Source organism: Macrosteles quadrilineatus, unplaced genomic scaffold (assembly GCF_028750875.1).
Source record: "Macrosteles quadrilineatus isolate MER2022 unplaced genomic scaffold, UCM_ALF_1.0 Scaffold_1__1_contigs__length_201487025, whole genome shotgun sequence".
NCBI classification, from domain to species: Eukaryota; Metazoa; Arthropoda; class Insecta; order Hemiptera; family Cicadellidae; genus Macrosteles; species Macrosteles quadrilineatus.
Window position 1 is genome coordinate 102,005,636 of NW_026542594.1, and position 13,040 is coordinate 102,018,675.

Sequence of the window (13,040 nt, forward strand, 5' to 3'; positions counted from 1 at the left end):
TAATTGTAGTTTTTCGTTTTAAATCTTTCTTCGAGCAGTTTCGTCTTTTACTGTTCAGGTGGAATTATTTAATATTTTTGCGTAATTTTAATAACCATCCAAATTGACAATTAATAACTTGTTTAACTAATAGATTTGCTGTATAAATAATTTCTGAAAAATCAACTTTTGAATACTACTGAGCTTTTTGATGAAAATTTAAAGTCATGAAAGGTAAAATGAGCACATCGTCCTAGGTGTATTATGTTACCCTAACAGGCATTATGGATTTACAATGAGTGATGGGTGATAATCAGATGATAGTTTGTGATTGATCTGCTACGTTGTCGTCGCCAGCGCTAGTGTCGCATCTACGGAGTCAAGGCCAAGGGTTGTTGAACTGTATGAACTCTGTCGCCCTTACCTAGCTGAGCACTATGTAGCATCACCTTACACCCACCTGCACCGGCCACCTAGCCAAATATGGCATCAGTCTAACTGTAACCGGACACCCACTCAACTTTAGCAATAAAGATAATGTTACCTACAAAACTGACAGAAATTAACTATCTTTCTTCAATGTGTCATTTTATTGGAGTACGCACTTAAAAACTATAATCTGTGTTTGTTACCTGTTATTGTGAGCCATTTCAACCATTACTAGCAACAAAAAGATTCGCAATTAAAAAAAAATGTCTAGTCTTAGTTAGCTATAGAACATGTGTGAATAGTTTCACAAAGGACATTATTGGTAGTCTAATAAATGAATAATTTAATAATGGAATGTCAAGACCAAAAATGTTATACATTGTAAAAATTGCTTTAAAATCACTTCAGAACATGTTCCCGGAATGAGCATACAGCAAACTACTTAAAAACCTCTTACGACCTTGATGAATTCTCGTGGTTTCAAACTAATATTCTTAGATGAACTCTTTGGTATGAGTAATTTTACAAGAACTTATGAAGTAAATCGTGCAAGCTCAAATCGACCAAAATCTGTTGATTGACTAATTCAAATATGAGGACAACAACACAAGTGCGGAATGTGGCGGGTTCGTCAGCCGTGGTGCTGATGTATGTAGGCCGGCGGCGAGACTCGTCAGCACGGTAAACAAGCAAGGAGTGTTGACGAAACTGGGCCGCTCAGCAGTCAGCACTCAGCAGTCAGCAGTCAGCACAGCGCAGTACAGTAGGTGGGAGTGATCGCAACCCTCGTCCATGGGCAGTGGCCCGACAACAGAAGCACAAGTATTCTACCACACTACGCTCTAGTTAACAATACTGGCTACGAATACCGGTACACATTTTCCTTGTTTACATACCTCGGGGCTCGGGTCTAGGTGTAACATAAATTTTATCATGTACATTATCAACAAGTAGATATTACATTCCAAGTCAAGTAGCTCTCAATGTTATGCTGAATAGTTATGTCCACGGCCTTAAAACATAATGTTAATATCCAGGACTGGATTCCACAAGAGTGCCAACGTATGCGTCGTATCAGTTTTAATTTTAAGCGTATTATTTTGATTACAATATTTTTTTAGAGTTTTCATGAATAGTTTATTTAAGGCTTTCATCTTGCGACCTTCACCTAACCTTAAGTTTCTCAGTCCGAGTACTGTACGTAGTCCGTCACTCCGTCTTCCCGGGTCGAATTGCTCAATCAAGATGGCGGCATGCGGGCCTGGGTCGCGGCGTATTCCAATTTGGAGTTTGGTTCCACCTGAGAAAATGACTTTCATTGGTTCACTTCCTCGTAGCCGCGGCCCGGAACGTTTCTGCGCCGAAGTACTGCGCAGCTCAGTGTCCGGACTTGCACTTTTGGCCTACATCCTTGCGTAGTTCCCAAATTGTACACTATTACAGGTTCCACGAATGAAAACAATCCTTCCTAACTGACCTTGACCGTGTGTTCTGAGAATCCACATATTCTTGGGGAAATTTGGTTTTGCCTTTTGCAAATTATCTGTGATTAAACCATTTCGGTAGTGAGAAACTTTTTGAAACATAAACAACTGTTGCGTTTTGACCTTCAGGAAGTTCTAAAACCCCTGAAATTGACTTAATTAGTTCATAAAACACGCAGTGTGTTTACATACGTTTGCAATAACTGAGACTCCCACAGTTGAGTACATATTGTCATAACTAAATTTGTTACAAATGTCGTATGTTTTATTTAGACGTGCAACCTAAACCTAAACAAAATATGGGGTTGACGGCCTAAAATTAGATTCTTGTAGAACATCCATATGTCGTCTAATCGTCTAACCCATCAGTCACCGTATCAAGACTAAAAAACGGGCGTTGAACCTTTTCAAACGGAATGGAACGGCCTCACACACGAAGTCGGCCCGTTATTTAAGAGTTCTGGAAAGTCAAAATCTTCCGTGGTCAACAAGATCGTCTACTAATTATAGAAGCAGAGAGAAGGGTCTGGATGGAGTGAGACGCCATGTTGTTTACCGGCGTCGTTGAAAGAGCAAGTTCATTCACTCTGGTCGGAATGCGGGGTAACGGGTCGCGCTGTTACTGCGATTGCGCAGTAGAAACCCGCCAGTTCTGCGCGTAAATATAACCCCGCCGTTCTCAGAATATCAGTGTTAGAAATATTGTTGAATCACCGGCACAAAATATATATTGTCAGCTATCATTATGTCTTTTACCAAATTTGACATTTGGCATGCAGCAAAAAAATATGAATAGGCTTAAATAAGAGATGCTTTTGTTTAGAATCGGGTTTCTCCCTTTAAATTTGTCAGGAGCCTAAATGAAAATAGTTCGTTAACCCATTTATTAATGCTCAGCAGTAAATCTTGCAATGAACCCAATGGATGGATTGTAATTTACGCCAGAAGCGTTTTGTAGGTTGTCCTTAATAGAAAATGGCGAGAGCCGTTACCCTTACATGCCAAGCGTTTAAGGGTAATCTGCTGAAACATGCCCGCGATCGTCGGTGGCTACAGGCACTAGACTGGGATAATCAGCCGGACTCCCTGTGTAATCGCAATATTATGTTAAGAGGATGTTCGTAAAACAGTCTGTAATTATGTCCATGTCGTAATTGGCTGTGCTTCGGGTAACAACGATTCATGTGTTCTGTTTACCAAGTGTTTTTGTTTGACACAGATATATCAATATAGGCACACGATTTTAAACTATGACCTCAAAAAACAAAACGGGCCCAAAAAAAACCCTCAAAGCTATTGTATGTGAAATGTTGTTTATCAAACCCTAAAACGAGCATATCGACGTTCCAACAAACTTGTTGAATTATTTCGATCTTTAGTTGGCTAGTGAGACGAGATAATGTATAATCGTTGAAGCTAAGTACAATAACACTTTACGGCCTAGATTGATAAAAGTGGGGATTTGGGAAATGGTGATAAGTGTTCTGGTTTGATGTCAGTTACCCCAGGGCTTTGACCGCTTATCAGCAATCAGCTGTTATCAATAAAGGATGAAACCGAGCTAGGTCAAGAATGGCCTTGTTCATCACTCGGAGCCTTTTAACTTGACGATAAAGTGAACGGCGTCAAGTGGACTTGATAGTTCAGATCTCAGTTGTCACACGACCTCGCATGGTTGATCCATGGCTTCTCTGTCAACATTAAAACGTACAGTATATGCCTACATGAATATCAATGTTTCTGAGTATGTAGGAAAGTCATTCAAGTCCAATGAAAGAGGTTAGTTTGGCCGCATGATTTATAAAATAGATCGATTTACGGTATGTTTTGTGGTTATTTTATTCTGGGACACTGTTATTAATTTGGACACAGCACCAGGGCTACAGATCACATTACAGCGTTTCTTGCCATACATTTGCTTCCTTACTTATCTACACAAAGCAGGAAAGGGAGTTGTAAAGGTTAAGCCACTAGGGGGTTGGCCTTTACTTCGGGATGCATACTATAAGGAAAGCCCATTACACCTAGCCATTTACAAGTGTAATAGCGAGTGAATACAGCATTTATTTAATCTCATGAACACCGTGCTACTTGATTGTCACTCTGGTAGCGGATCAAGTGTTTGTCGCGAATGTGTGGTACAATGCGGCTGATAAGGCTGGCGTATGTAGGTCAGTGCCGCGCGGTCGTTGCCCTCTGATAAGCGACGTAGTTTTGCACTTGCAACATTGACGCAGGCTGTTATCATAGCTCAGTCGAGCTCGCGCCGGTCTTCAGTCTCAATCTCATCTGTTTTATTCCCTCTAGTGATTACAATACAGCTTCAACATGAACAACGTCTGATGAGTGATTCGGATACACACGGCTCGGTTTACGGTAAGATGCGTTTTGGAGTTACAGTAGCCTAATTCAATTTCCCCAAATTTATAGAAACTTTATACAAATTCGAAAAAAAAACTTGATTTTCAAACATTCTTTGTTATCAACATTTTGTATACTTTATTTTTGTTAATTCGTCATCTCTTATTTCTCATGTTGTCCTACCAGTTTTGTTCTTGGGCGAAATTTTTTTACTGAATCTTATTAAGTAGACTATAGAAATTCATTACATACATCCCACACATTTTCTATGTATTGCCAAGAAATTTGAATTGAAATTACAACACTATTTGACTCTCTATCATAGGGAATATTTAAACTGAGATAGTTGTGCCAAAATATTGACACACGCCTACTTATATAACGCTAAAACTACAGTCTATTAAATTCAGTAATATATTTGATAATTTACGCAACCAAGAGCTACGCAATCATTACTTCATAGTGTACACTTAAACACTTGTTTGTACTTTAACCTGTGATATTGTTTTGTTTGTTTTAATTAAAAAAAAGAAAACGGAAGATGTAATTCTGAAAAAAAACTTTCCATTCGGCCCACAAGCAACAATGACGACTACCATAAACACTCCCAGCTGCGACGTGGCATGCCCCGATGCCCCTTTCCTTTTTGGGAGACGGTAACAAATTATCTTTTATTTTCGTGGGCCGGGGTCGATGTAATGTCTAATGTGTACCACTGGGGTAAGTGACTCGATGTGACCTCGAGTCGGATCGGAGCACCGAACGCTCCCGAACTTCGCCGGAGATAGCCGAACTACGACGGAAACAACCGATACCATGGGTCACTGGCCTAGAGCAACCTGAAAAGTGAACTGAAGGAAGACTGAACCCTTCTCCAGTCCCGTCTTCTTTTACGCGTGTCCGCTGAAAATTACAGCCTTGCTTGTCCGATGCCCTTGAACTAATGCCCGTCTCGAAATATCTTTCCGCCAGTCTTCGGAAATGAATAATATGTGTCTCAAAAGGGGTTCGGGTTGGGTCACGTTGACTAATATGTGACAGGTCCCTTTGAAAAAGCAGTTTGTGCGAGAATCACAAACTGCGAAGACTTTTGTTTTGACATGTTGCGAAAGTTTCACTAAGAAAGGGTCTTTTAGGGTTCAAAGAGTTTTCGAGGAAGTTAGGTTTTCTGTTGTTTACAGCCCTTTGCCTGGTTTGTGTAAAGTGTGCTATGTTACCGTGTGTTTGATTTTTCGCGCAATTTCTAACTTAACAATTGTCTCTTGTTACTATTTTAGCGAGGCATTTTATACGAGTATTTTCTTGTAACGGATAAATATTTTCCTTACAAATTTTGTTCGATAAGCCAGTCCTTGCGCACACATGATGTAGGCCTAACTGACAATAGTGATGATTTGGCTCTCGACATGGATCGTGTGGCTCGGGGCACTTGATGATGAGCCCAGTATCGGAAGAGGCTGTTCTAATTCTAATTAAACTATTTCCAGAGCGGAGGAAACCCAGAGCTCGGTTGTAATTAGAGACAGGGCCAAAAAACAGCGTTAGGGGAACGTCAATGTCCTCCCGACCCCAAAACCAAAATAGTCGGGGCTGCGTCCAGGTGAGCCGCGTAAACATCCAAATTGGAGCGAGCTATCTTTGCTGGTTAGAATTGTGCGTACCGAGCTGGGCGACAGGCCAAGAAAATGGCAAGCTTTGGAGACGGGTTCGTGTAGGCCTACCTGGCAACAAACAACAAAATAATACTTAAGATCAAGTTGGTAATTAGGTCTATCTGAAGCATGCGATTTACTGATGTTTGCAATCTCTCCAGTTGTTTAAGGGTTTGATCCGTTTTGGGGGTTTAAAGGGTTTTTGGTTCTGTTTGGTAGTAGGCTACTTCAAAACACTAACCACTAATCGTTAGAGTTTGAATCCTGCCATTATCCACATTGTGTAGTGTGCGTCCAATATTCTATAACTTGGACTAGTTTTTTTTTTTTTATTAATGTATAACGTTATTTTTGTTTTAAACTAAATATATAGTAGGGCATAATAAATATATCGAAGGTTGGCTACTCTAAATATTGTCATGTCACAACTGCATGTCAATCTGTGAAGATGTAACCTTATACGTTAAAACTCTCGTGGCAACGTAAGGCTGGGATACTATACAACATGCTGTATAACATCGCATTGCAGTACTGTAAACATTGAATGGAATGTGTGTAATTGAATCTCAACTCTCAGTTTAAACGGTGTTGTATTTCAATATTTCGAAGACCACATTATTTGATTTGTCTGATGGCGGAAAAAACTAAAATATTTCCTTAAACTTGTCATATTTTCCCCTTGTCATATTTAATAAGTATCTAGGTTTTCTGCTACCGTATCTGTAGGGACAAATGTAGGAAAATGATGGAAACATTTTAATAGTATAGTATGAAATCAATAATTTTCCAAATTTGGTCGAGATATATCCATAAACAAGCAAACTGTATGCTTATAAGTAACAGTTTAATTTTTATCCATAAGAATAACACTTGTACAATTAATTGTTTTTTCCCCTCCGAAACCTTTAATCCTAAATTATCGCTTTGATATACCAAAGTATTTGTTAAAGCTCTAACCTATACGATAGTTTTAATTAATATTGGGTATTTTAATTTTTGAAGAGTCAACATCTGAAAAGGCTATTCTCCATAATACCATAGATTAAACAGGGAGTATGTTTAATCTATGATAATATCCTACATGGTGTTATTACTTGTAGTAACACTACTTGTAATACTACTTGTAATCACATACACCAAACACTCTTCTACAAGGCGCTAGGGGTGGATGGTGGATGTGTCCCTTGTCAAGGCCATCGTCCTAGGGAATTGCCTCGATTTACAATCACTTTCTCCCTCTGCCCAAAGTCAAAAGTGCCGCCGGCCCGAATAGCCCCCATAAACCCCTGTCATAGCCTTCACTTTCATTTTATTTATTGGTCCCATCCTCGGCCCAACTAAAGCTTTTATATGGGGGCAATTCTGATATTAAGGTCACGGGGCTTGGCGGCGGCAGCGGCTCCTATAAGTTCAAAACTGAAAGTGGCTATTGTTTGGGGTTTTGGACCACGTGGGCTAGTACTACTTAAACTGTAGAAAGTTAAATGCGGTCCATTTGTATACATTGTTTGTACAAAAAGGGATCTTAAAACTACACGTTATGTCGAGTTCTGTATTTGAAAACAACGCGTAAGACAGCAAACGTATTAATATGAAAGGTTATAAGGAGTTCAACTAGTGAATTTAGCCTATAACGTATTCCGTACATCATTAACACTACAAACAATGCAGTATGCTTGTAACCCATAGGTGTTGTAAATGTATCATGTGAAGTGTAGTAAGCAAATCTACACTCGACAACTGTTGTTGTTGTTGTTGTTAGGTCTACTACAGGTCGCTATACTAAATAGACACAACACGTTGTTATGTAAACCGCATTAGATTTGTGTACACATGATTACAGTCCAGGATATTGCTTACAGCTCATTATTTCTTTAATCGTCCTGGAAGAGCAAAACAAAATAATACAATGTAAGGGCTGGTGTGGTTATCGGCACTATAAAATAATCAACCAATTATCACGATGCCAAGCCATTAAAAAGACACGAACATAAACGTAATCTACCTTATGACTAATCAGAACACTGTAAAATACAGAACTCTATTCAACATTTTGTTGTTATACTAATTTAAGTCATAAACTGTTTTGGAAGTGCATGTAATAAAACCCAGAATACTAGAACAAGCATGGTATGGATCATAAACATAAACAAAATTGTGTTAATGGCCCGAACATTATTTTAACCATGAAACTGTCTAGCCTAATCCATTATGTTAATGTTATTAGTATAGGATTCGGGCCAGTTACATAATTTGTTTAGGTTATGACACCCGGTAACTCTAGAGTCTGTGTTAACCCAACAATCAACAGTTGACAGGGGCATGCAAAAAATTAAATTTGTTAGAACATTTAGATTTAATTGTTGATTACTGTCGACATTTCTTTTACGATTCTTTACTTGATATGTAACTATACTCATGTAAGTAATACATGTAAAAATTGGTCTGTTATGTATTCATTTATAAAAACTCATAATTGAGATTCGGCGTTCTGGATAACTAATCTTTGGGTCCACAACTTGTCTAGAGAGCTTTTACTGTACTTCAAATTTTGTTCTTGCCGAGTTTCAACAAGGTTTGATCGATATTGATTCAATGTTCCACGTTAGTAAAAATGTAAAATGTTTACATTTTTAGACTAAAGTGGACATTTAGTCTAATTTGGTAGTCATGTTGTGGGTAGTGGGCAGTATGACACCGTGTGTAGTGTATATTGTGTGTGGGGGGGGGAGGCAACAGTAGTTCATGACCCTTGTGTTGAGGTGAATAACATCTTTGGTCCAGTTCACTGCCCCCCCCCCTCCCCCTACACCCACGCTTCGTCACCTATCTGCGGCCGATATAACTACGTTGGATTATGATTATACAGTATACTTTAAAATCCTATAATGTTTTTTATTATTACAAGCCTATTATTCACGTAGATTATTGTGGGCTTCACTCACCTTTATTTTTGTCTGTGATGTCCGGGACTCGTCAAAACACACATATATAAAACACAAAATCGTCCACGGCATCAAAGTCCGATTTTGTGTTTTATATATGTGTGTTTTGACGAGTCCCGGACATCACAGACAATAATAAAGGTGAGTGAAGCCCACAATAATCTACGTGAATAATAACACCTCGCCTAAAAGCATGTCGTTCAAAAATAGAATTATAAGCCTATTATTTTTATTATTTTATTAATTCCGTATGTTTACTCCCTTATGATTTATTTGCCTTTGAGGTTTATAACCTTAACAGGTGGACAATCTGTATGTGGTCGACTGTACTGTTCTCTCAGTGCAACTCCCTTAGGATTACTAAAATGTGGCTGTTCAAAAAGATGGTCATAGATAGGTTACGTCCCTTTGCCATTTGTGACTCGGGTCAGCATGTGCCTTGTGCCAATAATGCCTGATAGCAAAGCTAAAGCCTTTCTCTAAAGTAAAAGTGCGAAACCGCGGAAGTCAAAACGTTAACACAAGTTATCACTAACAAGTGGTAGTGGAATTTGGCAGCCACCATCACTTATGGGAGGGGTGAGTGGAGGAGGGGAGTGTCCTTGGCCGCTGTGTCTGGGTAAGTCAGTCAAGGCTATTGACCTTCCGTGCTGTTGTAGTGAGGGGAGGGGGCAACGGTGCTCGACCAATGACGGCTCAGTATTCGGTCCCCTCGCGCTGCCATTGGTCGTCTTATCAGGCTGTTGCCAGTGACCTTCTGATTTTGAAAAACTCTCGGTGGGTATTTTGTTCGTTTTTCCCCGTCCGCTAAAATATTGCCCCCACTCCAGTGGTGCCCTAGGCCCGGCAGTAGCGCGTCGCAGGTGCCAGTTACTTGTGCGTACTTTCACTGGTCAGTCGTCGGTCATCGGTTATGTTGTGTAGTGCTTAGTGCTAATATGGTGTTGTCACATGTAGTGTTCGACATGCCGCCTCAGTACGCGAACTATTATGACGATGACGAGTGCAGAACTCCCGTGCATATAGTGGACCATCATCAGAAAAAAGCTGAGCTCAACTTAGGTAAACAATCACATTTACTAGCATTCAAACATTCGTCATAACACGTTGCCACTTGTTACCAAAACAAGTGGGCTGTCGCTGAACTGTCTTAGTTGCGTCGATGTAATTACAGTATTGTAAAACAATATAACTTATTTAAATTATATATAATATTTCTTTTTTGTTAGAGTATTGATTAATGCAGTGTTACGGTGTGTTTATAGATTCATTCAAATATCTGTGTTTTTATGCCATACTGTAATTCTTATCCATAACAATATTTCCTGAATCCTACACGTATAGATTTTAACTACCACGAAGTAGTGGTTTTTATTCAAAAGTCAATGAAACGTATTTTAGCGGTAACATTGGGGAGTTTAAATCTATATCAGACACGATGTCTCGTTGGTCGAAGGTTTGCAGGTCGACTTCCTGGTGTTTGACCGTGACTGAGACCGTCGCCACCTTCGCCTTCCTGGCCTACCAAGGGCGCCTGCTGGCCTTTGGCGGCGCATGTTGACAAAGGCGTAATTTGACTCGATTGCCGAATAACATTATTTAAAATTCTAAAATAATGGTCCTATACTAATCAGAGTCTTTGGTTACCGGCCTAACAAAAGTCTTTTATTTCAGAATTCGATGGGACGACAGTTCTCTGTCGGGTATGTGGAGACAAGGCTTCGGGATTCCATTATGGTGTTCATTCCTGTGAGGGTTGCAAGGTATGTACTCGACTCTGGGTAGTGTTCTAGACTATAAGCTAAAATAGGTAGTGTACCTATCTAAGTAATGTACTTTTAAGTCTGAGAATAATTTTAACATTGGAAGGAGCTTTTTTTTAATAATGATTTTTATTATTTGCGAACTGAAATTAATTATTTAAATGTGTATCACACTCAGTCATTAGGTACTTTTAATAACGTGACATTTTGACACTTTTGACGAGTTGTATTTACCTAGGCACACAATACCAATGCTGTATCTAAAATATGGAAAAGCGTCAACACGCGCATAAGTTTCAACATAACCACTTGTAAGAAGAAAGTCTAGTAATCGTCAGACAACCGGAAGAAATGTTCCTGGATAACACGTTACGCTCCCAGCATCGGTTCCGCGACTTTCTTCGGGTTTGCGTCACTGGAGAAAGTACTTTCTTCAGACCGGTCCCCCCTCACCCGGCGAGACGGCTCCTTTCACCTTTCTCCGGTGCATTTCTCCGACCCCCCCCTCTCTTCTCACTCCTCTCTTGCGGTTATCACATCGCATCACAACACTCGTTGCGAATAATTGTGACGATATTCGCGGATGTTATTCAACAATCCAAATGCTTGTTGATTTCTGTCTTTGTTAATATTTCGTTACTTTACCTGTTGTTTAATACTGTTTTAAATTGTGTGCAATTTTAGGCAACGTTTTTGTGTTTTTCTCAAATATCAACTTACTGTAGTTATTTTTAGCCAATCTTAAGACTGATACATGTTTGCATTTTTTTTTTAGAAGTAAACGATTGCTTTGTTCAGAACTGTAATTATCACAGTGATCGTATTCCTTTATACGTTGTCTCTTGCGATCAACTTTTTTGCTCCTCTACCCGTCATTGAAGTGCTGTTGAACCCTTGCTCTACGAACAAAGGCCTCGGACGGTCGGAGGAGGTGCCGCCGCCTGTTGGCCTCGGTTTGGCGGTTGAAGGTCGGTCACCGGGCCAGTGTCCTTTGGGGCTCCGCCCGCCTGGGTCCCGCGCATTTGCAAGGCTCTCCTCTGTGGAGAATATTTACAATAGTCCCTCGTTTCTTTACGTAACGGTAGGGAAACTAAATAAACCGTTCGTAACTTTTTCAATAGTGCCGTCCTTCCAAAAACACACGGGTTTGCGTAACGGTAGTAATTTTATTGGGGGTTCGACTTTGTTAAAGCCTGTCGCTTTTGTCTTTTTTTAGTACGGCCTGCATAATTTATGAAGGTCGTTTTTACGTAACAGTATCTTTTTGGAAACACTGTAGGCCCAGGTCTAACAGTCGTCGGGGGTAAAAAGTGTAAACTATTATGCACATCAGTCTTTTTTGAAGGCTGTTTACGTAGTAGGCTGCTTTACGTGCAGGTTGCTCGAGGAAATAATAACGTTTACTAGACCAAAGCTACGTAAGTATGTTAAGCAATCATTGCTATTAAATTCCTACGAGTTCCTGACGACCTTAGGCGCGCCTTTGACTCAAGGTTTCCACTCGCGGAACTCCACTTTGCTGTTACGCGCGCCTATTTCTAGCTACCGTTGCATATTTCACTCTTACTGCTGCCCATCAAGGCCGTTACATTTCTTTGTCTCGGTGTTTGCATGTATTGATAAACACACATTATATACGTTTGTTATTTACTTGGACTGCATCAACGCTTGGACGTGGGGCGTGTTTAACTCCCGCTTTGTCATCGACGTGGAGCACAATCCCCGTTGTGAGTCAGTTTGTTTGCGTTAGTTTCTGCCGGTATTTTTTTATATTTATCTTACGGAAGCCAATATTAGTTCTTTTTTAACGAGTTTTCAAATGTTATTCCAATAGTAGATTGCAAGTTCCATCTCAATTATATCGGTGAACCCCTTATTCCAGAGCTTCGAAGTGGTATCTGCATTTACGTAGTCTTTGGACCCAAGTTGGCACCACAATAGTGTTTGGCTATTCGCTAGTTTGTCCCGTTACAGTCCAGCATTGTTCCCTAGGGAGGTGAGTGATCTCTCCCACGCCACACGCCACCTTCACCTCCGTCACGGTCCCTAACTTCTCGGAAACACTCTTCACTCCTGCACACGTTGCGGTGTCGAGCCTCTTCACTTCCTCCTTGTTTTTGCCTCAATACGAGGTTCGGCCGTCAGGAGTTTTAGTCATTGTCGCCTCGTGATCTCGGAGAGCAGTTGAGATAGTCTTGTGTCAGTGATATCCGACAAGTAGCTTATGTTTTATCCCAACGTTCAATACACTAGCCTTGAGTGCCGCTACAGCCCCAGGTGAGCGCGAAAGTCGTGTCAGGAAGTGGGCTGCCTAGCTGCCTAGTCGGCTCTGTAAAAAGCAGCCCGTTACTGCTGACGGTATCCAGGTCGAGGCCGTGACCCGCAGACTGCACAGTAGAGAAGAGATGCAACAAAACACACGGCCTG

At 40.4% G+C, this 13,040-nt stretch overlaps 1 protein-coding gene across 5 annotated transcripts in view; it reads left to right on the top strand.

The window, feature by feature from the left end:
- The window catches only part of LOC129000068 (nuclear hormone receptor E75-like), a 101,250-nt gene that overhangs the window by 73,062 nt on the left and 15,148 nt on the right, over positions 1–13,040 (top strand). For 3 of the 5 annotated variants that reach the window (XM_054426981.1, XM_054427138.1, XM_054427203.1), the window contains exon 2: positions 10,525–10,613. In XM_054426981.1, coding sequence (XP_054282956.1) covers positions 10,525–10,613 — 89 coding nt within the window. Of the gene's footprint in view, positions 1–4,219; positions 4,269–9,744; positions 9,913–10,524; positions 10,614–13,040 lie in introns of those variants that run through there. The other 2 variants (XM_054427259.1, XM_054427062.1) reach the window with 2 other exon arrangements.